This window comes from Ceratotherium simum, chromosome 40, assembly GCF_057802395.1.
Source record: "Ceratotherium simum simum isolate JZ-2026a chromosome 40, ASM5780239v1, whole genome shotgun sequence".
NCBI classification, from domain to species: Eukaryota; Metazoa; Chordata; class Mammalia; order Perissodactyla; family Rhinocerotidae; genus Ceratotherium; species Ceratotherium simum.
The window spans coordinates 3913186-3939603 of record NC_141939.1 but is presented as its reverse complement, the minus strand read 5'-3'; the positions used below and the strand labels follow the sequence as shown (position 1 = coordinate 3939603).

General features: G+C 42.6%; 1 protein-coding gene across 1 annotated transcript; it reads left to right on the top strand.

Annotated features, from left to right (window-relative positions):
* Positions 1 to 1633: 1633 nt before the first annotated feature.
* Positions 1634 to 25781, top strand: STARD7 (StAR related lipid transfer domain containing 7). The gene is made up of 8 exons (XM_004435813.3): positions 1634 to 2363; positions 13909 to 14117; positions 14459 to 14508; positions 16501 to 16611; positions 16692 to 16774; positions 17225 to 17324; positions 22911 to 22995; positions 23837 to 25781. The coding sequence occupies exons 1-8, from the start codon at positions 2059 to 2061 to the stop codon at positions 24019 to 24021; spliced, it is 1128 nt and encodes a 375-aa protein (XP_004435870.2). The 5' UTR covers positions 1634 to 2058; the 3' UTR covers positions 24022 to 25781.
* Positions 25782 to 26418: the final 637 nt, after the last annotated feature.

Genomic DNA, 26418 nt, shown 5'->3' with positions numbered 1-26418 from the left:
GAGACGGCAAGCATATTGCCATCCCTTTAAAAACAGAATCATCGTGTGAAATGAAGGAGAAAGGGATGGTATCTGGAAAGAGGAAGAGTTCAAGCCTCTTTTTTTTCAAAGCTTTTTTGAAGATGGACTTGATCGTGTTTATGTACTGAGGAGAAAGAGGCAGTGGAGATGGAAAAAAATGGCCCCATTAGAGGGGCTCAGCTGGAGTTTCTGAGAACTCATTTTGATACCCAAAACAAAACAAAAACAGAAAACAAAACAAAAAAAAAACCAAGCAGAAGTTTGGTTAAAAGTTCCCTTTTAGTCAAGGGAAGCAGCACAGGAGGAAAGTTCAATCTCCCCACCAGTTCCTCCTCCTGACCATCCTACCATCACTGAGAAAAACCTGGCTCAACAAAGTGTCAAATACTATTTTTTGTTATATACCCGTTTCTCCTTACCTGCTTTTGAAGGAAAATAAACATCAAAACCAATCCGCAGAGAAAAATCAGGCAGTCTGGATTAGATAGATCTAAATTTCAGCTCCCAGTAAAGCATAATTTTCTCTCTCTTTGGAGAAACATCTTTTATCAAGAACATCGAAAATTGCTCAGATAGCTACAGTAAGAGTAAAATTTCTAAATGCACTGCCTTGGAATGAGCACAGCTCGTTTCACATCAAGACGTCCTTCTACAATATTATTTTCTTGTTTGTCCATAAGGTACTTAAATATAAGCGTAAAAAAAGGAAACAATTTAGTGTCAAGTTTCCCTGTCGGACATCAGCAGTTTCGTTTTAACGAGGTTGGGTACACAACAGTAACTGAATGCCCTTGGAGATCATTTAGCCAGGTTGTGCATGGGTGGTGCAAAGTGGGTTTTCGGAAACCTGTTTACCTTCTCACGCTGTCACCTTGTGGTCAAAAGGAGAGGGACAGCTACTACTCGACCTAGGGCATCTGCCCCAAGTAACTCCACTCTGCTGCCTTTTACCGACAGGCCACCTGCTCACGGAGCTCTCTAGAAAGTTTCCTGGGCTTAAGGCTGTCACACTGGTCCACTCTCGGGTCGCGGGTTCGCAGAGAGAAGCCGAGGTGCCCAGACTCCGACCCTCGGGGACCCTGTAGGCGCCCGGGTTATTACAGGGCGTCTCCCGGAGAGCCAGCCGGGGAGGCCGAAGGAGGTTTTATGGCCGTTGCAGCCAAGGCCTCAGTACGGTCTCCATTCACCACAGGCGTCTACCTGTCCCGCCCCCTGCCCCAACCTGGACGCCCCCAACGCCCCGCAGAGGCAAAGCCGAGACCCCATCCCACCCCAGTCTCAAATTAGTGAACGAGGCGACGGTCCCCGCCTCTCAGAACAAGCGAGCACTGCGCCGGATTCTTAACAGGCAGCTGGCCGCGCCCCTTCGCGGGGCGGGGTCGGGCGGCCCGAAGATGGCGGCGGCGGCGGGGTCCTGCGGTCACTTTCCGCGGCGCCCTTGACTGGCTCTCGCCGCCGCTCTACCTACCCTGCTAGCGAAAGGCCCCGGAGCGCGGCGCGGAGGGGCGGTGACGAGCACTTGGCGGCGCCAATAAGCACCGAGGAGTCCGGGCCGCGCCCAATCAGGCGGCGGAGACGGGGGGCGGAGACGGGGGCAAGTTGCAGGCGGGCTGTGCATGTGGCGGACGCCGAACGCTGGGACCTCGCCTGCTGCTCGCACTGAGCCGCCCGCCTCGCTGATTCCCGCGCGCTGCACCACGGCCCCTGGCGCTGGCGTGAGGACGCCGAGGAGGCAGGGGGCCGACAGGGCCGCCCGCCCGCGGCCCGAGCCCAGGAGCGCCTCCTGCAGCGCCCGCGGCTGGTGTCACGACCGACTCTCTGCGCAAAGGGGACGCTTCCTCGGCGGTTGCTGCAAAGAGAGATGAAGGGCCTGTTGGACAGTGAGACGAGTTCGGGGCCGGCCCATTAGGCGGACCCAGAGGCCGCCCGCGCCCTCCCGGGCTCGTTCCTTTGGTGGCGTGAGGGAGGCCTCGCTCGCCTGGGGCGCGCGGCGGGCGCAGGGGGCCACGCGGGGGCGGGGCGGGGCGCGCGGCCGGCATGTTCCCGCGGAGGCCGCCGGCCGCCCTGGCCGCCTGGCTGGCGGGCGCGGGGGCGCGGGGCGGGGGCCTGCTCGCCCTGCTGGCCAATCAGTGCCGCTTCGTGACGGGCCTGCGCGTGCGGCGCGCGCAGCAGATCGCGCAGCTCTACGGCCGCCTCTACTCGGAGAGCTCCCGCCGCGTCCTCCTCGGCCGCCTCTGGCGCCGGCTGCGCGGCCGCCCGGGCCATGCTTCTGCCTTGATGGCGGCGCTCGCCGGCGTCTTCGTGTGGGACGAGGAGAGGATCCAGGAGGAGGAGTTGCAGAGGTGGGCGTGGGGCGAGCGCCTTCCTGTTCCCCGGGGTGGGGGCCGATCGGCTGGGGAGGCTGGGATGTTGGACCCTGGGGCCTGCCTTTGCGGCGGGGTCTCCCGCTTACCCGGTGGGCCTGGAAGTGGCGATGCGCTAGTTGATCCTGTTCAGCAGACCAGGTTTTTTATTGCCTCTATGTGTTATTTTGATTTGTCGGGTTAGACATAACTGGAAGTGTAGGTTAGTGTAAGAGGGAGACTTTGAATGGGGAGCATGACACTACAGAAATAACATTGTGAAAAATGAATAAGATGTTGAAGGCACGTAGGCCATTATTCAGGTAATCTGTACCACAGCCAGAAAGGTGCAAATTCAAAACGGGTTTTAAACGTGACCTACGGGTGTAGTTATGCAATTTAAAAAATTACTTCATTCCAAATGGGACTTGGTGAGAAATACCAGGGGAGCTCTCGTCATTGTGACTCCTGTGGCAGAATTGTGAGGCTGCAAGGGATTATGACCTTCTCCTTCAAACCAGTAGCCCAGACAGTTTAACCTGTAAGAATTAGGTCAGTTTTTTGCTACTTTAATTAGAACTTTGGGGGTACTTTTTCATTAGGCTCTGAAATCACGCTGTCATCATCAAAACTTATGTGTGAAAAGTGCAGTACCGTTGATTGAATTTGTTTATCTGTGGTTCTAAATCTGAGCCCTTACCAAGTAATCTCATGGGGAAACCTTGCTTTACTCCTTCTTTATATTGACCCTGTATTTTCTTTTTAACAGATATTCTTAAACTGTGCTCGCTCTCCACACAAACACGCCCTGCCCCCTAAACTCCTGAAACTGTGATTTCAGGAACCTAAGACAGTCCCCTCTCCCTGAGAAATCCCATGCAAATCTGTTTATTCTAGATATTTCTTCTGTTATTCCATATTTTTGGTTAGGTTAAAAGTAGAAATACTTCAGTGAAGTTAACACTGTGACTTATTTGGCAGTGTAGCACCCGGATGCCAGGCAGCTATTTGTGCAACACTGTGAATTGTGGGTAAATGCAAGTTTATCTTAAGAACTGGAAATAACTATTCCTAGCAGAAAAGAGGACTGTTTTATAAATGCAATTTAAAATCTTAATCACAAACAACCTTACTCACAAAAACGTGAAAATATCAAAGCATAATACGTAGTTTGCCTAGTTTCTGTTAGCATTATTTTGCTACTTGTTCATTTGTTCTAGTAAAACAATCTCAGGTGTGAGAAATAAAAGAATTTTTGGGAGGAAAACTTTTAAATCGAGAAATTATCAAGTACTAACTGTTTGAATTTTCACTCTGTTTTGGACGATGAAATACCCAGTTTCCACAGTGGGGAAGTTTGAGGGGAAAATTCCCGGCTGGATCTGTTTGGGGAAGAGGAGAAAGACCAGAAAAGGGCTTCTGGGTGCAAAAGAGAGGGAAGACATTTTGGGGGTGGGAGTAGTGTTGAATAGTGTTGAGGCCTAAGTGGTGGATGACATTTTCTGGCTTACTTCATATGTTTTTATGGACAGTATGACCTGGAGCCTGTGTTTAGTAGGTCTCCCATTTGCAGGAGCTAGAGGGGAAAACAAGATAGGAAATGAACGTGGCAAATATTTGAGTCAGTAGTCACTACCCACTGCTGGCAGAAAGAGATCAGACCAGTTGATGAACTGGCCCAATATCCATTCTGTTTCCCTCTCTTTGGGCTGTCTCTGAACCCTGGGGGCAGTTGAAACACTCTTGGTTCTAATCCAAGTCCTAGAGAGGTGTTGCTCTGGGTTAATCTGCTTGGGAATTTCAGAAGCTTAGATGAAGTCCAGTCAGAAACCCTAAGGTGCCTTTTTTGACCCTCCCCAGGGTTGTTACAGTGAAGGCCCTCATTTAACACTTCATTGTCCAGTTCATGCTTGAAATCAGTCATATGCATGAAATTTCATCAAGTTGTCCGTTTTGAGGATTTTTAAGAAAATATTTGTTATCTTGATAGGGAGACAAATAATGTGCTGTTCAACTGTATCTTGGTTGTACAGTGGTTCCATAGGTCTTTGTTCTGTTAGTTTGTCATGTATATATTTTATTGAATAAAATATTCTGAGTACAGGTTAAGTTTTTTTGCTTGGTGTTTAAGTATTTGCTTTAAAGGAGGCACTGCTGAAGTGTCATAGCTAGCTTATTAGAACATCTTAGAGTTTGTTTATTCCAGTGAGATGATTTTGGGTGCCTTCCATAGTGGAGCACAGTTGAGTGTGCCTCGGGACAAGTGCATTTCTTGTTCATGAAAGAAGAGCATGATTGTCCCATGGCCCCTAAATCACAGCCTTTGGCTCTTCTGTGCTATTTCTGTACCAACTTGTGCTGGTACAAGCGAATTCTGATTTTGCTGTCTTGGTTAAACAGTGATGGGGTGTGCGGGATATCTCTTTGAATGTATGCTTTAAAGTGGCATGTATTTTTTATGTTATTTCAGTTTCTATTCAGAATGAAAAAGAATAACCTTGCTTTATGTTCTCTTGTGCTTAAGAACATCTTAACAAATAGGATCTCATTCATCTAGCCACAGCAAGAAAATTTGAGAAAAGAAATAACTTTTGCACAAAGTGACTTTGACTCACTGATGGGACCAGGTGTAGAAATCAGGTCTTTTAATGCTTGGTCTAGTATTCTTAACCAATTGACTTCAATTAAACAATCAGACAAAATGACTTTCAGTCACTATTCTTGGTGCTAGCTGGCATTCTGTGAGCCCGGGGCAAATCTTATGGAAAAATATAGTAGTAATTTTTGATTGCTTTGGAACATTAAAAAAAAAATTACAGGAACAAAAAGAGGAAGGAAGTTAAGAAATATTAAAGGCTAGGGGAAAATGTTCTATTAACCTCCCCTCTTTTTTATAAAGTCACAGTTCATTGCTCTAGAAATTTGCGTAAATAAAGTGCCAGTCAAGTTTCATAAAGAAAATTGGCCATTTTCCCATTTCTGTCGTCCAGGGCATTCAGAATACTTGTAACTTTCATTACGCTATTAACTAGATAAATGATCAACAAAAAGTCCTTTTGGCATAAAGGAACTTTTTTTTTTCCCCACTGTCACTTGACGGTATTTTACTGATATACCCTTCTTAGATCATCGGAACTGCATCAAAGCTGACTTGAGTTTTTTGATATTGTCTTCGTTATTTTACCATTAACCAGTTGGCCAAGAATTGCAATGAGCTAGTTTGATGTCTTTTATTTCTAGCTGTGTCCCATAACAGTTGTACTTGAAAGTCTCTAACTTTGACAATAATTTGGAATTTGAGGAGAGGACTATGTGAAATGAGGCAGTTGTCTTACTGAAATTACTAAGTACAGGGATGGCTTCATTTGAATCATTTTGGAGCCTTATATCAGGCTCTACACTGAGGGCAGGACCCATAGATGAGCCAAACGTGGTTATACGTCTTATTCTGTTCTCATGGTTTTATGGCTTCAGCTTCCGTAGATCCTCAGTCCAGCCTTTCTCAGATATTGAAATAACTTTAATTTTGGAGAAAGGGATGCATTGACTGTCTTTCCTTGATCCTCTTACTAATCTGCTGGTTCTGTTACTATTTTAGGAATAATCTCCTTTGTCCTCTCCTCTCTTCTTATTACTAGTTTAAGACTTAGATAACAAGATAACAAGGTTTAGACACCCATCCCATCCAAACAAGATTTGGCACAGCAATCTAAAGAGATATATGGTGAGGTGTTTTTCCTTCCTCCACACATATGCTAGTGAGTGACTTTGGGTACCTGTGTGGTGATTATGTCTGACATGTCAGCTTTTAGAAGTTGAGACCGTTCAGAGATTCTTGAACCTGGGGACATAGCAGTCATTACATTTTCATGATGCAGTCTTGCTCCAGCATTCATATTGTGCTGTTCAAAGAATGAATGTCATCACTTCATAAGACATTTCTCTCCCCTTCTAGGGACTTAGTTTCATAATTTTAACAAGGCCACCTAGTGACTTTTAATTATATAGGAGAGGCTGATTAAGCAATGAGTCAGGAGCTCTGTACCACCTTGAGTCTTAGAAGGCCATAAAAAATATTGCCTACTAGGTAATTTTATGAGCCTCTGATGTACTTTTAATAAGACATTCCTGCCCCTCTTCATTATATGATAAGAATGACATTCAAGGGCCCGCCTGGTGGTGTAGTGGTTAACTGTGCGCACTCCGCTGAGGCTGTTTGGGGTTTGGATCTCAGGCGTGTACGGACGCACTGCTTGTCAAGCCATGCTGTGGTGGTGTCCTATATAAAGTAGAGGAAATCTTGGGCCGGCCCCGTGGCGTAGCGGTTAAGTGCGCACGCTCCACTACTGGCTTCGGATCCCGGGTGTGCACCGACGTGCCGCTTCTCCGGCCATGCTGAGGCCGCGTCCCACATACAGCAACTAGAAGGATGTGCAGCTATGACAGACAACTGTCTACTGGAGCTTTGGGGGAAAAATAAAATAAAGTAGAGGAAGATGGGTGTGGATGTTAGCCCAGGGCCAATCTTCCTCAGCAAAAAGAGGAGGATTGGCGACAGATGTTAGCTCAGGGCTAGTCTTCCTCACACACACACACACAAAAAAGTGACATTCAAGAGTGGTGCTTAATTTTTATTGAAGGATGTTTACTAGTCCTGAAAAGTGCCGTAATTGGTGCGTTGTGATGCCGGAATTGTTCTCTGAGCAAGTCTAGCTGTGGTTTTGGTTTTACTTTTTTTTTTTCAATTATTTTATTGAGGTCATATTGGCTTATAACATTGTGTAAATTTTGGGTTTACTTATTATATTTCAGTTTCTGTGTAGATTGCATTGTGTTCAGCACCAATAGTCTAATTTTTATTTATTTATTTTTCCCCAAAGCCCCAGTAGATAGTTGTATGTCACAGTTGCACATCCTTCTAGTTGCTGTATGTGGGACGCGGCCTCAGCATGGCCAGAGAAGCGGTGTGTCGGTGCGCGCCCAGGATCTGAACCCAGGCCGCCAGCAGCGGAGCGCGTGCACTTAACCGCTAAGCCAGGGACCGGCCCTCAGCACCAATAGTCTAGTTTTTATCCGTCGCCATACATGTGTGCCCCTTTACCCCTTTTGCCCTCCCCTACTCCTTCTCCTCTGGTAACCACTAATCTGTTCTCCTTTTCTGTGTGTTTGTTTATCTTCCACATATGAGTGAAATCATACGGTATTTGTCTTTGTCTGTCTGACTTATTTCGCTTAGCATAACACCCTCAAGGTCATCTATGTTGTCGAAAATGGTGTGATTTCGACTTGTTTATGGCTGAGTAGTATTCCCTTGTATATATATACCACATCTTCTTTATCCATTCATCTGTTAATGGGCACTTGGGTTGCTTCCACATCTTGGTTATTGTGAGTAATGCTGCAGTGAACATAGGGGTGCATAAATCTTTTTCAATTGCTGATTTCCTGTTCTTTGGATAAATACCCAGTAGTGGGATAGCTGGGTCATATGGTATTTCTATTTTTAATTTTTTGAGAATTCTCCATACTGTTTTGCGTAATGGCTGCACAAGTTTGCATTCCCACCAGCAGTGTATGAGAGTTCCCTTTTCTCCACGTCCTCTCCAACACTTGTTATTTCTTGTCTTATTAATTATAGCCATTCTGACGGGTGTGAGGTGATATCTCATGGTAGTTTTGATTTGCATTTCCCTAATATTTAGTGGTGTTGAATATCTTTTCGTGTGCCTGTTGGCCATCTGTATGTCTTCTTTGGAAAAATGTCTGTTCATATCCTCTGTCCATTTTTTGATTGGGTTGTTCATTTTTTTGTTGTTGAGTTGTATGAGTTCTTTATATATTTTGGAAATTAACGTCTTGTCAGATATATGATTTGCAAATATTTTCTCCCAGTTGGTGGTTTGTCTTTTCATTTTGTTCATGGTTTCTTTTGCTTTGCAGAAGCTTTTTAGTCTGATGTAGTCCCATTTGTTTGTTTTTTATTTTGTTTCCCTTGCCTGAGTAGATATGGTATTTGAAAAGATGCTGCTAAGACTGATGTCAAAGAGTGTACTGCCTATATTTTCTTCTAGGAGTTTTATGGTTTCAGGTCTTACCTTCAAGTCTTTAATCTATTTTGAGTTAATTCTTGTGTATGGTGTAAGATAATAATCAACTTTCATTCTTTTGCACGTGGCTGTCCAGTTTTCCCAACACCATTTATTGAAGAGATTTTCCTTTCTCTGTTCTATGTTCTTGGCTCCTTTATCAAAGATTAGCTGTCCATAGATGTGTGGGTTTATTTCTGGGCTTTCAGTTCTATTCCATTGATCTGTGTGTCTGTTTTTGTATCAGTAGCATGCTGTTTTGATTACTGTAACTTTGTAGTATATTTTGAAGTCAGTGAGTGTGATGCCTCCAGCTTTGTTCTTTTTCCTCAGGATTACTTTGGCTGGTTTTGCTTTTGCTTTCTCCTCTGTAAGATCTTATTGCCTATTCTGAAGTTCCTTCCCTATTTCTATACTGTTTGCAAGGCTAGCAGTCTCCTGTTTTCTAACTTTTAATTCAAATTAAAACTTTTAAAAAATGGTTAAACCTTTTTCATCAGCACAGCAGTATAAATTGTACTGGCTAGGATTCTTGGTTGCAAATAAAGAAACTGATATTGGTTAACTTAAGCCAAAAAGGAATTAATCAGAAAGGTGTTAGGTCACTCAGAGCATTAAGAAGGCCAGAGTATAGGTTGGCCAAGAGAACAGCCAAGACCTGCTACAGGAGTAATCTGCTTTGGGCAGTGTTGCTGGTTTTGTTTCCCCTAGATCAGTTGCCCTGCTGGATTCTCCACTCCCTCAAGATCACTGAGAATATAATCTCCAAAAGATCCTATGCCTTGCGTTATTTCCTCAAGATTCAGAACCTCTATCAGAAGTCTCTAACTAACCTCATTTAAATTAGGAGCTGTGCTCTAACTGCTAGGGATTGCAAGGGGGGCTGCATCCTACCTATTTTGGGATTCTCCCCAAATAGGAAAAGATTTCAGGCAGTCAGAACAACAAATGTCCCCCTATATAAATATTTTTATCTAAGCCCAAAGTTTAAAATTCAGAAAATTGGGATTTTAAAGCTAATTGAAGCCTGCAAGAAATAATGTCCTCACTTTACAGGTAAAATGACTTGCAAAGATCACACAGCTAGCTGGCAGAGCCAGACGAGAACACAGATCTCTACACTCATCATCACTTTGGATTGCTCTAAACTTTTAATCTTGTGTTCCTGGTATAACTTTGAATTTTTGGCTTTTATTCTTTTTTTATTTTTTTTTGTGAGGAAGATCTGCTCTGAGCTGACATCCATGCCAGTCCTCCTCTTTTTGCTGAGAAAGACTGGCCCTGGGCTAACATCCGTGCCCATCTTCCTCTCCTTTATATGGGACGCCGCCACAGCATGGTCTGACAAGTGGTGCATCTGTGCGCACCCGGGATCCGAACCCCGGGCCACCAGCAGCGGAGTGCACGCACTTAACTGCTATACTACGGGGCCAGCCCCTGAATTTTTGGCTTTTAATTAAGCAATGTATTAATATAATCTTTTAGTAAGAATTTGAACTATTGAGGCCTACTTCCATATTTATTTATTTACTCAGTTTATTCAATAAACATTTGTTGAGCATCTAATGTTTACCAGGCACTTGCTAGGAGCTGGAAACAAATATGAAAAAGACTGATTCTGGGCCATTAGGGAATTCACAGTTTAGTAAGGGAGGCAGATATAAAGATAGATTAGTTATAATGTAATGTGACATGTTTCTGTAGAGGAATTAAAGTAAATGTACATGGTTAACTCTGCCTAGAAGGTAACCTTGAACCCTGTGTGTTTTTTGAAGGTTGGAGAGGAGTGGAAGGGCATTTCAGACAGAGTGTATCAGTAGTTGGTGTCTTCTTCAGTCTTGAATCACAGGTGACTTGTATATGACATAGACAGCTAGCAATCTTTCTTGTCTGCTATTTGAAGGGGAAGGGGAAAATACAAGCCATGTTTAAAAAAATTATAAGAAGGTTTAAAGAATAGCATCAATGTTACAAATGCAATTATTTTTAAGGAATAAAATATAATAAATACAATTAAAAACCTCCTTTGTACCCTTTTCTAATTGAAATCACCTCTGTCCCCCAGTTTATCTCAATTGGTTATATTTCATTCCCATTTCTGTCTTGATACATATGTATACATCCCTAAATGATATATAATGACACATGGTATGATATATGGTATTGTTTTGACTATTTTAAAGCTTTATGCGGTCCTGAACAAAGTACTGACAAAGTTAGTTCATCTATAAAATCAATTTAATACACCACATTAATAAAATAAAGGTCAAAAACCACATGGTCATCTCAATAGATGCAGAAAAAGCGTTTGACAAAATCTGGCCTCCTTTCATGATAAAAAAGCATTCAGCAAACGAGGACTAGAAGGAAACTTCCTCAGCCTGATAAAGGGCACCTACAAAAAACACAGCTAACAGCATAGTTAATGGTGAAGGACTGAAAGCGTTTCCCCTAAGATCAGGAACACGACAAAGATGTCTGCTCTCACCACTTCCAATCAACAGTGTGCTGCGTGTTCTCGCCAGGGAAATTAGGCAAGACAAAGAAATGAAAGGCATCCAGATTGGAAAAGAAGTAAAACTATCTCTATTTGCAGCTGCCGTGATCTTGTATATAGAATGTTCTAAGGAATTCACAGGAACCTCTTAGAACTAATAAATGAGTTCAGCAAGGTTGCAGGATACAAGATCAAGATGCAAAAATCATATCTCTGTACAGTAGCAATGAACACTCTGAAAATAAAATTAAGAAAACAGTTCCATTTACGTAGCATCAAAAAGAACAAAATACTAAGGAATAAATTTAATAGTGCAAGACACTGAAAACTATGAAAGATAATTGAAAGAAGTTTTAAAAGACATAAATGGAAAGATTTACTGTGTTCATGGATTGGAAGACTTAACATCTTTAAGATGGCAATACACAATCCCTATCAAAATCAGAGCCCGTTATTTTCTGGAAATTGACAAGCTAATCCTGATACTTATGTGGAAACGAAAGAGACCGAGAATAGTCGAAACCATCTTGAAAAAGAAGGACAAAGTTGGAGGACTCACCCTTTCTGATTTCAAAATTTACTGCAAAGCTATAGTAATTAAGATGATAATGTATTGGCATAAGGATAGATATATAAATTGTTGGAATAAAATTGAGAGTTTAGAAATAAACCCTTATATTTATGGTCGATTGTCAACAAAGGTGCCAAGATAATTCAGTGGGGAGAGGATAGTCTTACAGAGATGACATTGGGACCACTGGAGATGCATGTGCATAATAATAAGTTTAGACTCCCTACTTCACACCGTACACAACAATTAACTCAAAATGGTCAAAGACTTAAAGGCAAGCTAAAATTAAAACTCTCAGAAGAAAGTATAGGCATAAGTCCTTATGACCTGGGATTAGGCATTGATTTCTTAGATATAACACCAAAAACATATGCAATCAAAGAAAAAATGGATTAATTGGATTTCATCAAAATTAAAAATTTTTGTGCATCAAAGGTCACTATCAAGAAAGTGGAAGGGCGAGACCGGTGGCGTAGTGGTTAAATGTGCACGCTCTGCTGCAGCAGCCCCGCGTTCGCAGGTTGGGATCCCGGGCACGCACCAACGCACTGCTTGTCAAGCCATGCTGTGGCGTGTCCCATATAAAGTAGAGGAAGATGGGCATGGATGTTAGCCCAGGGCTAGTCTTCCTCAGCAAAAAGAGGAGGATTGGCATCAGATGTTAGCTCAGGCCTAATCTTCCTCACAAAAACAAAAAAAATAGATAGTGGAGAGACAACCCACGTAATGTGAGAAAAGAGTTTTAAATTGTTTAAATAGTTTTTAATTGATAAGGGACTAGTCTCCAGAATATATAAAGACTCTTACAATTCTACAAGAAAGAGACAGCCCAATTTAAAAATAGGCCAAGATTTCAATAGCTGTTTCTCCAAAAAAGACGCACAAATGGCCAATAAGCACATGAAAATATGCTCAACGTCATGAGTCATTAGGGAAATAAACATCAAAGACCACAAGGAGATACCGCTTCACACCCACCAGGACTGCTAGAATCAGAAGGATGGACAGTAGCAAGTGTTGGCCAGGATGGGAAGCAGTTGGAACCCTCATACGTCGTCGGTGTGAATACAGAATGGTGCAGCTGCTTTGGAAAATAACTTGGCACTTCCTCAAGAAGTTGAACAGAGTTGCCATGACCTAGCTAATGCACTCCAAGGAGTCTGCCCAAGAGAACTGAAAACGTATGTCTACACAAAAACTTGTACACAAATGTTCCTAGCAACATTATTCATAATAGCCAAAAAGTAGAAGCAATCTAGATGTCCATCACCTGATGAATGGATAAACAAAATGTGATATATTTATACAGTGGAATATCATTTAGCCAGAAAAGGAATAAAGCGTGAACGAACCTTGAAAATATGCTAAGTGAAAAAAGCCAGACAGAAAAGACCATATATTGTATGATTCCATTTATATGAAATCTCCAGAATAGGCAGGTCTGCAGAGACAGAAAGTAGATTAGTGGTTGTCAGGGGCTATGAGGAGTGATAGCTGATGGGTATAGGTTTCTTTTGAGGACGGTAAAAATGTTCTGGAATTAGTGGTGATGGTTACACAACCTTGTGACTATGCTAATCAGCATTGAATTGTATACTGTAAAAGGATGCTTCTTATGGTATGTGAATTATATCTCTTTAAAAGAGAGGAGGAAAAATACATGAATACTCTTATAATGTAATAGGAAGACAATCCAATAAAAAATGGGGAAATGGGGGCCGGCCCGGTGGCTTAGCGGTTAAGTGCGCGTGTTCCGCTGCTGGCGGCTCTGGTTCGGATCCTGGGCGCGCACCAACGCACCGCTTCTCCGGCCATGCTGAGGCCGCGTCCCACATACAGCAACTAGAAGGATGTGCAACTATGACATACAACTATCCAATGGGGCTTTGGGGTAAAAAAAAAAAAAAAAAAGGGAGGATTGGCAATAGATGTTAGCTCAGAGCCGGCCTTCCTCAGCAAAAAGAGGAGGATTAGCACGGATGTTAGCCCAAGGCTGATCTCCCTCACACACACACACACAAAATGGGCAAAAGATATCAAATGACATTTCACAGTCATAAAGCTGAATAGTTAACATTTGAGGGCTAATTATGTGCCAGTTACTAAGCACTTTACATACAAATTTATTTAATTTTTACAATAAACTTTTGAGGTAGGTACTATTATTATTTCCATTTCACAGACTAAGAAATAGGCACTGATTAAGTAATTTGGTACTCTAGTTAATGAACATTGGACTGGGATTCAGACTCGGGAACTCATGTTTTTGTTCATTACACTCTGTGCTGTTTTAAACCCACACCATTCTTATATAAATGTCTTTGTGTGGACGTTTCACGTCACAGGGCTAGCTCCAACCACCTGTGCCGTGCTTGTTTTTCTCCTTTCCAGATCCATTGATGAGATGAAACGGTTGGAGGAAATGTCAAGTATGTTTCAGAGCTCTGGAGTTGAACGCCACCCTCCAGAACCGAAATCCCAAACAGAAGGGAGTGAAGATTCAGGGGGCAAAGAGCAACCTTGGGAAATGGTGATGGATAAGAAACACTTCAAACTGTGGCGGCGTCCTATTACAGGCACCCACCTTTATCAGTACAGAGGTGAGCCTGGCTTGGCTGCCTTGTTAGTGTGTCCCATGGTTGCCCAAGCTGTTCCTCATACTGTCTGAAGTGTTCTATTCTGGTTGTTTCTCAGAAAATTTGCCACGGGTTTACTATTTGTTGTTTGTCCTCTCCCAGGTGACAAGAGTCTCAGTGTCTTCTTTGCTGTACTTTGCTATAGGTTGTCTTTGTCTTACTATGCTGCCCCAATATGACTTCCAGTTTCTGAGTCTGCCTTTAAGGTCTATCAGGACTTTATAACTGAAATGCAGTTAAGAGATAGGATTAAGGGGAATGATGAGAGTGTGGCAAACATCCCTTATTCTTTCTTGTCATTCTAGTTTTCGGAACCTACACAGATGTGACACCCCGGCAGTTCTTCAACGTTCAGGTGAGTAAATTTTTCTTCCCAAATTTGTAGTCTCTAAGCCTAGAAATCCACTTACCACCATCCACATGAATAATTTCTCTGACTCAGAAGACACTGGCTTCAATACATCCATCTGTCTCTGTAGCCCTCATCTCACCTTGAATAGATCTGGGTAAATATTTAACTTGTAATTTCTTTGTTTGTCCAGTGGGGGTGAAACCATTTCTACCCTATCACAGGCTGTTGGGAAGATCAAATGGAGGAATGGATTTGAGTGCTTTAGTATATTTTATAAGGCTTTATAGTTTTTTTATCCTAAACAATTTGAGGGTAAATTATATACATGGCGCTTTATTTCAAAACCCTTCAGTGTATATTTCCTAAAACTAGACATATTCTCTTAACTAACCATGGTACCATTATCAAAGTCAGTAAATTTAACATTGCTGCAGCGCTTATATCATGTTCTGTTTGTATTCCAGTTTTATCTGTTGACCCTAAAATGCTTTATAGCATTTTCCCCTTCAGTACAGATCCAATTAGGATTTAGTAATCTGAAACATTTCCATAGTGAAGGTATTTATTTAATAAACATGAAGAGTGGCTGTCCAAAGACTGCCTTCCTCCTTTGGGGGAAATGTATGAAAAGGGGAGGTGGGATCACCCAGAGGTATACAAAAAATTTTTTTCCTTCCTGGATTTTTCATTTGTTTTGCTGGACTTTTAGTAACGAGTTTGATGATTATAACACTACCACTAGTAATATGCAAGTGCACACTTTCTCCTAAGCACTGAATTTTGTCAATTTATATTGAATTTTTGTTGATTTGGGTGTGTATAATATGTGTCTTACTCTGAAATTCCTTAGTTACCTGTGATGCTAGAAGTTAAAATATGCTACTTGCATTTCTTTGTGTAAGGTGTCTGCTCATACTTTTGGACTTTTTGTCTGTTTAAAACTTTATCTAGAGGGCCAGCCCTGGTGGCCTAGTGTTATCTAGAGGGCCAGCCCTGGTGGCCTAGTGTTAAGTTCAGCGCGCTCTGCTTCAGCAGCCCAGATTCACTTCCTGGGCGGGGACCTACACCACTCATCTGTCAGTGGCCATGCTGTGGTGGGGACTCACATACAAAAAGAGGAAGATTGGCGACAGATGTTAGCTCAGGGCGAATCTTCCTCAGCAAAAAAGAACCAAAAAAACATCTTTTTAGAATTGTTTCACTGTTACACATTTATATTACTATCTATTATATTTTCCCCAGACATGTCTGTTATGGTATTTTTTCTCACACTTTTCTTTGGTTTGTCTTTTTCTTGTTAAGATTCACTTTCAAGGTAATGGTATTGGCCTAAAGAAGGGATTTTAAAAGACTCATCTGTAGTAAACAGCCATGTCTTTCATACTTTGGCACTTTTGTTTTTGGTGAGGAAGATTGGCCCTGAGCTAACATCTGTTGCCAATCTTTCTCTTTTTGCTTGAGGAAGATTGGCCCTGGGCTAACATCTGTGCCAGTCTTCCTCTTATTTTGTATGTGGGACACAGCCACAGCATGGCTTGATAAGCGGTGTGTAGGTCTGTGCCCCCAGATACAAACCAGAGAACCCCGGACCACCAAAGCAGAGCACGTGACCTTAACCACTATGCCACTAGGCCGGCCCCTGACACTGTCTTTTAGGTCAGATCACTGTTTCAGAATAAAGTCCTCGGGGGCTGGCCCCGTGGCTTAGCGGTTAAGTGCACGAGCTCCGCTGCTGGTGGCCCGGGTTCGGATCCCGGGCGCGCACCGACGCACCGCTTCTCCGGCCATGCTGAGGCCGCGTCCCACGTACAGCAACTAGAAGGATGTGCAGCTATGACAGACAACTATCTACTGGGGCTTTGGGGGAAAAAATAAATAAATAAATAAAATTATTGAAGAATAAAGTCCTCAGGTCGGAGGCCCAAGCATCTGGAGAGGCCTCTGCAGCTTTGTTTTGCATCTCCTGGGTCTTCATGGTCTTTTCTCTTTCTGCAGCTGGATACAGAGTATAGAAAAAAGTGGGATGCCCTGGTAATCAAGCTGGAAGTGATTGAGAGGGATGTGGTTAGTGGTTCTGAGGTTCTTCACTGGGTAACCCATTTTCCTGTGAGTATTTTTACTTCTGGTTTTACTTTTGTCACGTCCATGTGAGGCAGAACACTAATCCTGCCCCTTCTTTTCTTTAGTATCCAATGTACTCACGGGATTATGTTTATGTTCGGCGGTATAGTGTGGATCAGGAAAACAATGTGATGGTGTTGGTATCACGGTACGTATGGTTACCTGTGGCCCCTGCTGAGTTCCTTTAGCTGTGTCCTTCATTCATTTTTGTCTGTGGTGGGAGTTTGCATGTTCTCAGTGCCCTTATGCATGAGGCCAGGGCCCAATCCATGCCAGCTAGAACATGGCTGGGCTGTGACTGATGACTATCTAGGAAGAGTGAATGGATATAAACTTTTCATTAAGCTGTTTTTTCAGTTCATTAATGTTGATAATTTAAAAAAAAAAAAAAAGTGCTCTCTTCATCACAAAGTGATATCAAGAATCACCAAGGGAACTCACTTTGTTTTTAGAACTTTGTATTCATTCATCTTAGTGACTCCTCTGTTTTATTTAAAAAATTAGAGCCAGCTTTTTAGATTTTCCTCTTCAGTTTAGCTCCTGTGCTGTTTTATACATAGACATTACTAAGAGTTTCTTTAACTTTTCTCCTTACCAGTGCTGTGGAGCACCCTAGTGTGCCAGAGTCCCCGGAATTTGTAAGGGTCAGATCATATGAATCCCAAATGGTTATCCGGCCCCACAAATCATTTGATGAGGTGAGTTTTACATCATCCAAGAGGTGATGTATAGTGGCTTTGGAATTTTCTCAAGGAATGCCTTTTATCTGAACTGGGGAAGGCGTGGGTTGCTGTAGGGCAGTGGTTCTCAAACTTGGTGTGCATCAGAAGCCGCTGGAGCCTGTTAAAATATAGTGGTGAGGTATGGCCCAAGAATTTGCATTTTTAAGAAGTTCCCAGGTGAGGCTGATGCTGCTGGGAACCATACTTTGGGACCGCCTGCTCTAGGGTGATGTACCTGGAAGATCCTCCAAGACAAAGTAGTGATGACCTTTCGGTTTCCGTTTATCTGAGAGACAAGTTGTGAGAAGGTGGTAGCCCCTGACGCATCAGCCTGTCGTTAGTGGCATTCTTTAGGAACTAGAGCAAGTACCTTTTCCATCAAAATTTCACCACAGTGGACAGAACACTTAAAACCTTTCTGGACTTTTGTTTCCTTGTCTACAAAATGAGAGGCTTTGACTAATGCTCTCTGCCTTCTTTAAAATTCTATGACCTTTCTTGGGGAGGAATATTTTCTTCGAGTGTACATAGTGATTCCAGTGATTGCTGTTTTTAGCTCTATTTCACTTTATGATGGCTTTGTTTCTCCGCATCACTTTTGTTTGTTTTAGAGCTGTATGAACTGTGTTCTTTAGTGTGGTTTTGTCGTTGTCATCATACCACCTGAAGCAAGACTAACTATGACAGAAAAGTGGTGGTTCACCTCAGTCAGTGTGGTGGTTGACTCTTTTTTACTAGATGATTTGTGTGTTTACTTCTGTGCTATTTTTAGAGCAGTATTTTTCTTCTTTTTTTTTTTTTTTGAGGAAGATTGGCCCCGAGCTAACATCTGTTGCCAATCTTCCTCCTTTTTTCCTGTTTCTCCCTAAAGCTCCAGTAGATAGTTGTATGTCATAGTTGTATATCCTAGTTGCTCTCTGTGGGACGCTGCCTCAGCATGGCTTGATGAGCAGTGCGTAGTTCCGCACCCAGGATCCAAACCGGTGAACCCCAGGCCGCTGAGGCGGAGCATGCTAACGTAACCACTACGCTGCCAGGCCGGCCCCTAGAGCAGTATATTTCAAACCATGGGTTACTACCAATTAGTGGAAGACAAAATTTATTTAGTGCATTATGACCAACTTAAAAAAAAGAAAAAGAGTAAATAGAACAGAATAGAAACTGTCTGAATATAAGTGTATTTCATGAGACTTTTATTTAGTTTACGTAAGTATGTATGAATGTGTGTGTGTGAGAGAGAGAGAAAGAACTGGGTTGCAATGTAAAAAGGGTTATTTACAAACTAAACGTGTAATTAAAAATGTTTAAAAGTCCTTGCTGTAGAATATAGGAAGGAAGAAGTAAAGCCGCTGTTGATGGTTAGTTACCCTTAGGGAGGGGAGGGAGCCTGGGCGAGGCTGGGGACACAAGTGTGGGAGGCAGACTTAATGCCTCACTCTTTTCTTTTAGGTTGCTGTTGAAATTTAAACCTTGTCTGTGTATTTCCTATTTGAAAAAAAGGTGACTTGAGTTTCAGCATTGCTGCCTTTAAAAACCGTGACCATGAAACAGCCAAGGCTTAGTTTAGCACCTAGCAGAGTGTGTTGGGTTTAGTAGGCACCCAATAAATAATTCCTTTCAGCTGGGTTGGGTAGGGGACTGATACAAATTATCTATCTAGTTCTTTTAGTATATTTGCGGCAAGCTCTTAGGAGAAAGGTAAGACTTGAGTTGGTTCTTGTAAAAAGGCAGACTGTGGATAGAGGAAAACAGGAAGGGGACTGGAGGTAGAAGACTTTTCAGCCAAAGACAAAGATGGAAATGGGAGTGAGTCACGGATGTGTTCAGAGACTCACTGCCTGGAAAGGAAGGTAGAGGTTAGGGATGAGTGTAAATTACATCGACCATGTACAGAGGGTACTTGAAAACCAGGCAGCTGAGTTTGGGTTTGCCAGGTGGAAAGTAGATCTTTGAGTCACGGTATGGTTTTTGTTTGTTTTACTTCTTTCTTTCTTTCTTTTTTTTTTTTTAATTTTATTTATTTATTTATTTTCCCCCAAAGCCCCAGTAGATAGTTGTATGTCATAGCTGCACATCCTTCTAGTTACTGTATATGGGACGCGGCCTCAGCATGGCCGGAGAAGCGGTGCGTCAGTGCGCATCCGGGATCCGAACCTGGGCTGCCAGCAGCGGAGCGCGCGCACTTAACCGCTAAGCCACGGGGCTGGCCCTGTTTTACTTCTTATTATGGAGAATTTGAAATGTATATAAGAGATAAAGAAGTAGAGAATAGTATAATGAACGCTGTGTATCCATCCCCAGCTCATGGCTGAACTTGTTTTCTCTGTAGCCTTTCTCACTCCCCTGATTATTTTGAAGCTGATTTTAGCTTTGCTATAGAAGAACCAGTAGAAGAATTCTTCTATAGATATTTTAGTATTTATCTCAAGAGGAAAGGACATTTTTGAAAATATAACCTCAATATTATAATAATCCCTAATATCAAATATCTGGTCACTGTTCAGATTTTCCTGATTGTCCATGAATTTTTTTTTGTAGTTGGTTTATTTGAATCAGGATCCAAATAAGATTTAGACATTGAAATTTATTCCTACTGTCTCTTGAGTTCTGTTGAAATCAATAAGTTCCCCCTCTTTTTATTTTTTCCTAGAGTCATATTTGTTGAAGAAACAAGGCTCTTTATCCTGGATCTTGCTGATTGTATCCCCATAGTGTGTCCACAGTGTCATTTAACATGTTCCTCTGTGCCCTGTATTTCCTGCATATTGGTAGTTAGATCTAGAGGCTTGAACAGATTCAGGTTGTTTGTTTTGGGCAAGATGACTTGATTAGAAGGCAAGTAATGTGTGATTGTTCCTTTGTGAATTGAGAAGTGATTGATGATTATTGCTCAGATCCATTATTTCATTATGGGTTACAAAATGCTGATTTTGTAATTCCTTCATTTATTTCCATTTGTTAGTTGAAATACTTTAGGGAAAATTTTCCTCATCAACTATTTGGTTTCCTGTAGTTTACGTTTGAAAGGGAAATAAGAGAAATGCTTGATTCATTTCCTTTATTTCCTAGTTTTCAAAATAATGAATTGGTTCTTTCAACTAGGGATCCTCCAAAGGTAAAGGTTTTGTTTTTATTTTTATTTTTTAAGGGACTACCATTAGAAACTCAAAGATTTAAACGTTTGGTTAGCTTTACTCCATTACAGTTATTCTTATTGATTCTCAGGTTGTCCCATTTTTGGCCATTAGGAGCCTCATCTTACTGGCTTGAGTCCTTTTGACTTGACCTCAGGAGCTCTCTTGTTTTCTGGTGTTACAGGATGTTCCACGTTCATCTTGTATGGTTTTTGTTCTAAACCTGGAACTTCTCCTTTCTTCAGGGAGGTGTGGTTCCTTTTAAGGAAATGTCGTGTAAATGCCACAGTTTGGCTTCTAGGAGTACTTAATAGCTACTGGCTTGCTTGTTGCTTTTAGGCCCTTTCACAATATAGAACTAAGTAATAAGTTTTGTTTGTTTATTTTAAAGATAAATCCTAGGTGCATATTAATACTTTTAATTCAAATTCGGGGTTGTAGAGTTTTTAGTTATGTTCTGTGTCTTATATCTGTCATCCTTTTCTGTGCTGAAGAACTCACTTCTCACATCCCCCAACATAACTGTTCATTTGCTTTTGCGAAATACACACACACCAGCCTCAGAATAATACCAACAGGATCACCAATAAGTGATGACTAAAAATTGGTATGACTTTTTGTCCTTAGGATATGTGCACTGTGTACAAAATATTGAGTTTTAAAGTCACTTGAAATAAGTCCTCTGTTTGTGGTTTTTCGTACCAGCTAAGCTCAGTTAGGTTCCTTATTTTCCACTTTACTTTTGATTTTTACTTATTTATTTATTTATTTATTTTTTTTTAAAGATTTTTATTTATTCAGTTTTTTCCCCCCAAAGCCCCAGTAGATAGTTGTATGTCATAGGTTCACATCCTTCTAGTTGCTGTACGTGGGACTCGGCCTCGCGTTGGACGGAGAAGTGGTGCCTCGGGGCGCTCCCGGGATCCGAAACCGGGCCGCCAGCATCAGAGCGCGCACTTAACCGCTAAGCCACGGAGCCGGCCCAACTTTTGATTTTTAGATACTGCTTTTATATTTAATTTTGTTTTATTAAATTATGAAAAACTTTATGTTTCCAAAGTCAAATCTGAAAAATAAATATTTGGAGTAATTTAGCTTATATCCCTTTATCTTCTATCCAGTTCCTTCTTCCTTTAGGTAACCATTGTTTTCAGTCTGGACTTTCTTTTTTTTCATATAAGCAGTAGTGGATGAGAACCCAGGTCTCGACTTCCCAGTCTAAATGTCTTATGGGAAGAATAGTCTTTTACATGTATTAACTCATTCAATCATATAACCAACCTTTGTGGTGGGTATTGTTACTACTCCTATTAGAAAGGCTTTACCTCTCCTTCCTCTTTACTTCTGTGATATTCAGTCTATATCTCTGTCTGGCACCTATTTATCCTGGAGCATAATTGGTTCAGGCCTCTCCTAGGATCAGGACACCTGTAAATCTCCTAATCCCCTGTCCTTCACCGTATCAGGCAATGAGAGGGCTGAGCCAGAAAGAGTGGGTGCATGGGCCCTTCACTCAGAATTCTGGGTTCATCTTGGCTCTAGCTGAGATGTGGGTGACCTTGGGCAAAGTTACTCAATCCCTGTGCTCGGTTTGCTCATCTGTAAAATGGGGGATAATAGTACCTACATTATAGGATTATTGTGAGGAGTTGAAGCAGTTCCTGGCACATAGTTAAGTGCTGTATAAATGTTTGCTGTTATTATTAGTAGTGGTAGAGTTAATATCATTTTGGTAAAGATTAAGATCTTTAGACATTGAGCGTGTGTGTTGGGGTCCTCAAGACCACCCCACATCAGAACATTCACTAGAAGGAGTCACAGGACTCAGCATTTAGTTGTACTCATGGCTAAGATTTTCTACAGTGATGTAGTAAGGATACACAGCTGGATCATAAGGGAAAAGACAAAGGTGGAGTCTGGAGGAATCCATGTGCAGGCTTCCTCATCCTTTCTCCCTCCCGTGAGGGGTCGCACAGAGCTCATTCTTCTCCCAGCAAAAAAAATGCAATAACGTGTGTGATGTTTCTGCCCAGGGGAGCACGAAGATTTTTACTGGGGGCTGGTCACATAGGCACCCTCTGCCTCGCACATACCAAAATTCCACATCCTCAGAAGGAAAGCAGGTGTTCAGCATAAAACACACTGTTTGCACAAACAGAGGGACACAGGGAGCCACCCTTAGTGGTTAACTGTTGACTGGGATACTCCGGGAGCCGAGTTCCCAGACACCAGCCAAGGGCTGACCTTGCAAGCAGGCTTTTCTGCACATAGCAGCCTCTCAGGTCTTCAATGTTAGCTCTTTTCTGCTCAGGGTAAAAAAATGGCGCTCTCTGCCCCAGAATCAGATCATGGTTATTCTGGGGTACTGGATATAGAGGCTGTGGTGGGTAATTCAAGTCCCTTCATCTTTGCTGTTTTTCTTTTCCAGAATGGCTTTGACTACTTGTTGACATACAGTGACAATCCCCAGACTGTGTTTCCTCGTTACTGCGTTAGTTGGATGGTTTCCAGTGGTGAGTGGGCACTTGTGTATAGGGCCTGAAACCTGAGTTGAACATTTTGTTTTTCTCTAGCTTCTTAATGGCAGCAAGAAGATTAGTACTTGTCTCACTGGAGCCCTATTGAGGAAATTAAACATCCTTCCAAGTTCTTTCTTGAATACTCTGAGAAGATATCGAAGCCTCTGGCTGGGGTTTGGAGGGATGAGAATTATGGAGTCCCAGAAAGGAACTTGTGCCCAAAAAGGAGTTTTAAGAAGGACATTTGCTTAATGCCTTAAATATGGACTGTGTACATTAATGCATTAAAAAAAATTTCTTCTTAGATAGTGTTGGAGGCCAGAAAATGTGGTTCTAGGACAGTTGCCTGGAGAAAGGGGCCACCACCTGTCTTAACAAAGGCTATACAATACGCTGTAACTACGCCTTTCCCTTCCAGTTTCTTGCCTTAAAAATCATCCTCGTGTGATTTACTTTCTTCTAATTCTCCATAGGCAGCTTCTTACACCTCAGGGGGAGAATGGAGAGGGCATTAGGTGTTTCTGTTTGACATTTGTCTAAATAAAATTGGCAGATATTTAGGCTATGCTGATAAGTGATATTTTAATCACCTAAGAGAGCCTTGTGGGACTTGATGTAGCCTGATCAGTACCACTTTTCAGAGAATCTCAGGTCATGGGTTGTTTACATGCCCTATACATTTTGGGAGGCAACTGTCACTCACAGGTTGTTAGTCAGGCTCTGATCTCTATAAGGAGGAATTGGATCCCTGCCATGAAAGAAATAGGGCCTTCTGATTTTGAGCCTCCTGCTAGTTTGTATGTCAGCCTACCCAGATTTCCCTCTCTCCCAACAGGCATGCCAGATTTCCTGGAGAAGCTGCACATGGCCACTCTAAAAGCCAAGAACATGGAGATCAAAGTAAAGGACTATATGTCGTCTAAGCCTCTGGAAATGAGTAGTGAAGCCAAGGCCACCACCCCATCTTCTGAGCGGAAGAACGAGAGTAGTTGTGGCCCTGCCCGGATCGAGTACGCTTGAAGGGCTTTGGGATAGAAGGGACAACTTGCTTCTAGCCCTGTCTTGGTCCCTTATCACTCTGCTACAGAACGGGAACATGTATTAGAAGGCGTCTGCTGTAACCACCAGTGCAAGATAATTCAGTAACTGGTGTCCGAATTCATTCAGAGCCCTTATCGCTCTTTATCAAAACAGAGAGAAGAAAGAGGCATCCATGGGGGCGTTGTCATATTCTCAGGCCAAGCATTTTGAAATTCAGTATTTGACTGAGTTAATCTGGAACATACGTCTCACCTCAGGCCAGAAGGAGATGACTTCTTTTTGCTTCCTCTGAGTCGTTTCCTCTGCCAGCATTCCAGTTCCCACCATCGGTTCTGCAGCCCTTTGGATTCCCTTCAGTTCTGAAGGTCCGGCTGGAAAGTGCAGTGGGCTGGTTGAGTCTTCAATGAGGGTCATTGGGAGTGTTCTTGGTAACAGTCCTAGTGTTAGAGGGATGTGAACTGTTGCTTGGCAGTGTAAGTGCCTTGTCCTCACCTTCTATCTTTAGGACATAAAGTTTGTACCAAGAAATTTCTCTCTTTGCCTCCCAGATACCACCCCATTGACTCACTCTCCCCAAAGCAGTTTCCTTTGAATTGGCCAGTTCTTCTGCATTCATGTACTATATTAATTTGGATCATCGCCTCCTTCCTTAGCACATTTACCAAGAACGCTGGGAAACGAATCCTTTTAGACAGTAGCTTCCTGTATCATTGGTGTTTTGATAGGGTCAGTGGAAATGCTCAAAACATCACACTTTAGGGTTTTTTTTTTTTAACCTTTGTGTCAAAAAGTAGGAATTAGGGGAGTTGAATAGGATTTCTCCATAGTCCCACTGTGTAGAAAAGCACCATTTTGATTCAGGCATTATTCTCCACACTTCAGGTTTGACTGGATGCTGAGGGCTTGTCCATCTTGGAAGGCTAAAGGCAGAGGAATGTGGGTGGGCCACTCCTTCGGACCGCTCAGAGGTGTAGACAAGCTGTGTGACCGAATAGATGTAATCTTGCCCCAAGTACTAATATAATGGAGATTGGTTTATGTCTCCCTCTTGTTCCTCTGAAAAGTTTTTCCTTCTCTCTTCAGAGCTAAAATAAAAGCAGCCACACTGTTTGGATAAAGTCACCATCAGATGGTATCAGTTTGGCCTAGCCGATTTTGCTTATGGTCATGCTGCCATCTGACGGGAGAATAGGGATCAAGTTTTAAATTCTCCTCCCTTCCCTTTTTTCCTAGAATTTAAATGGCTGGGTTTTTCCTTTTTTTCCTGCCTGCTACTTTTTTGTGTTGTTGAAAAAGGGATCTAAATCTGAGACTCACTTAAGCACCTGGCCTTTTCGTTGCCTGTTAAATTTTGTGCCAAGGAAGTAACTGTCCCCGTGTTGCGTGTCTTGTCTTCTCTGAGTCGTTGGCAGAGCAGAGTTGCACTGCACAGGCCCAGCTTCTTTCCATTGCTCATTTCTCCCTTCTCATCCCCAGGACCTGACAGAAGCCAGGGAAGAGTCCCTGGGTTGTGTCTGATCTCAGGGCCTGTGATTGTTGGGATGTGGATGGGTGTGGGCAAGAGTGTGGGTGAGTACACAGGTGTTAAGGAGCTGTGTGTTGCTCACGGTCTCATTTTTGGCAATTTGACTCTGCACTTGGGGTTGGTCTGTGTAGTTACTTATGTCATTGTAATGATTTCACTCCCAACTGTGACATTTTTATCAAATGTGTGAATAAATACATAAAGATTGGTACAAGAGAGTGTTTGTCTTTGGACAGATGGTGGGGAAATCTTGCATATTGGGCTTATCATTTCTTCCTGATCATAACGTTGTAAAGAAGAGTGTTTTCTACCCATGGAGCTGGCACGTGGCAGTAGGAGGGCTTGGGCTTTCTTAGTAGTGCTGACACACCGCTAACCACCTCGTGGAAGCTTGGAGCACTTTCCAGGCGACCAGTTTGGCAATGAAAGCAAACCGCCTATTCCACTACCTTGACTTGATCTACTAACTCATGTCCTTGGCTTTTATAGAAGGATCAACTTGGAGGAAACAGTGTTAGAGCTTTAGTAAAAGCTGATAGTAAAACTTGGGAGGCAGTGAGGAGAGGAGGGAGCTGGAGCAAGCCCGGGTCGAGAGTTGTGGAGGGGCAGTTCAGCACCCTGGTTGGAGAGCTAGGGCTGTGAGCTCAACCCACTTGGCATGGTTGGAAGTAGGGTCACACTTAGAGGCAGTTCTGCTAGAATGCAAATTTGTCTCAAGGTGATTGACATGTTAGGGACACTTGGAGCGTAATGTGAATTTTGAGTTTCTGTATGATTTTGCCTGTGGGAACAGGTGAACACAAATAACACACCCAAACTGTCACCACTCTTCCGAATTGCTCTGAGCTAAT

Coding starts and splice junctions, on each gene's coding strand:
- STARD7 (XM_004435813.3), top strand. CDS start 2,059: ATGTTCCCGCGGAGGCCGCCGGCCGCCCTGGCCGCCTGGCTGGCGGGC. Junction 14,509..16,500: donor GGCAGTTCTTCAACGTTCAG/GTGAGTAAATTT, acceptor CTCTTTCTGCAG/CTGGATACAGAGTATAGAAA. Junction 17,325..22,910: donor CCCACAAATCATTTGATGAG/GTGAGTTTTACA, acceptor TTTCTTTTCCAG/AATGGCTTTGACTACTTGTT.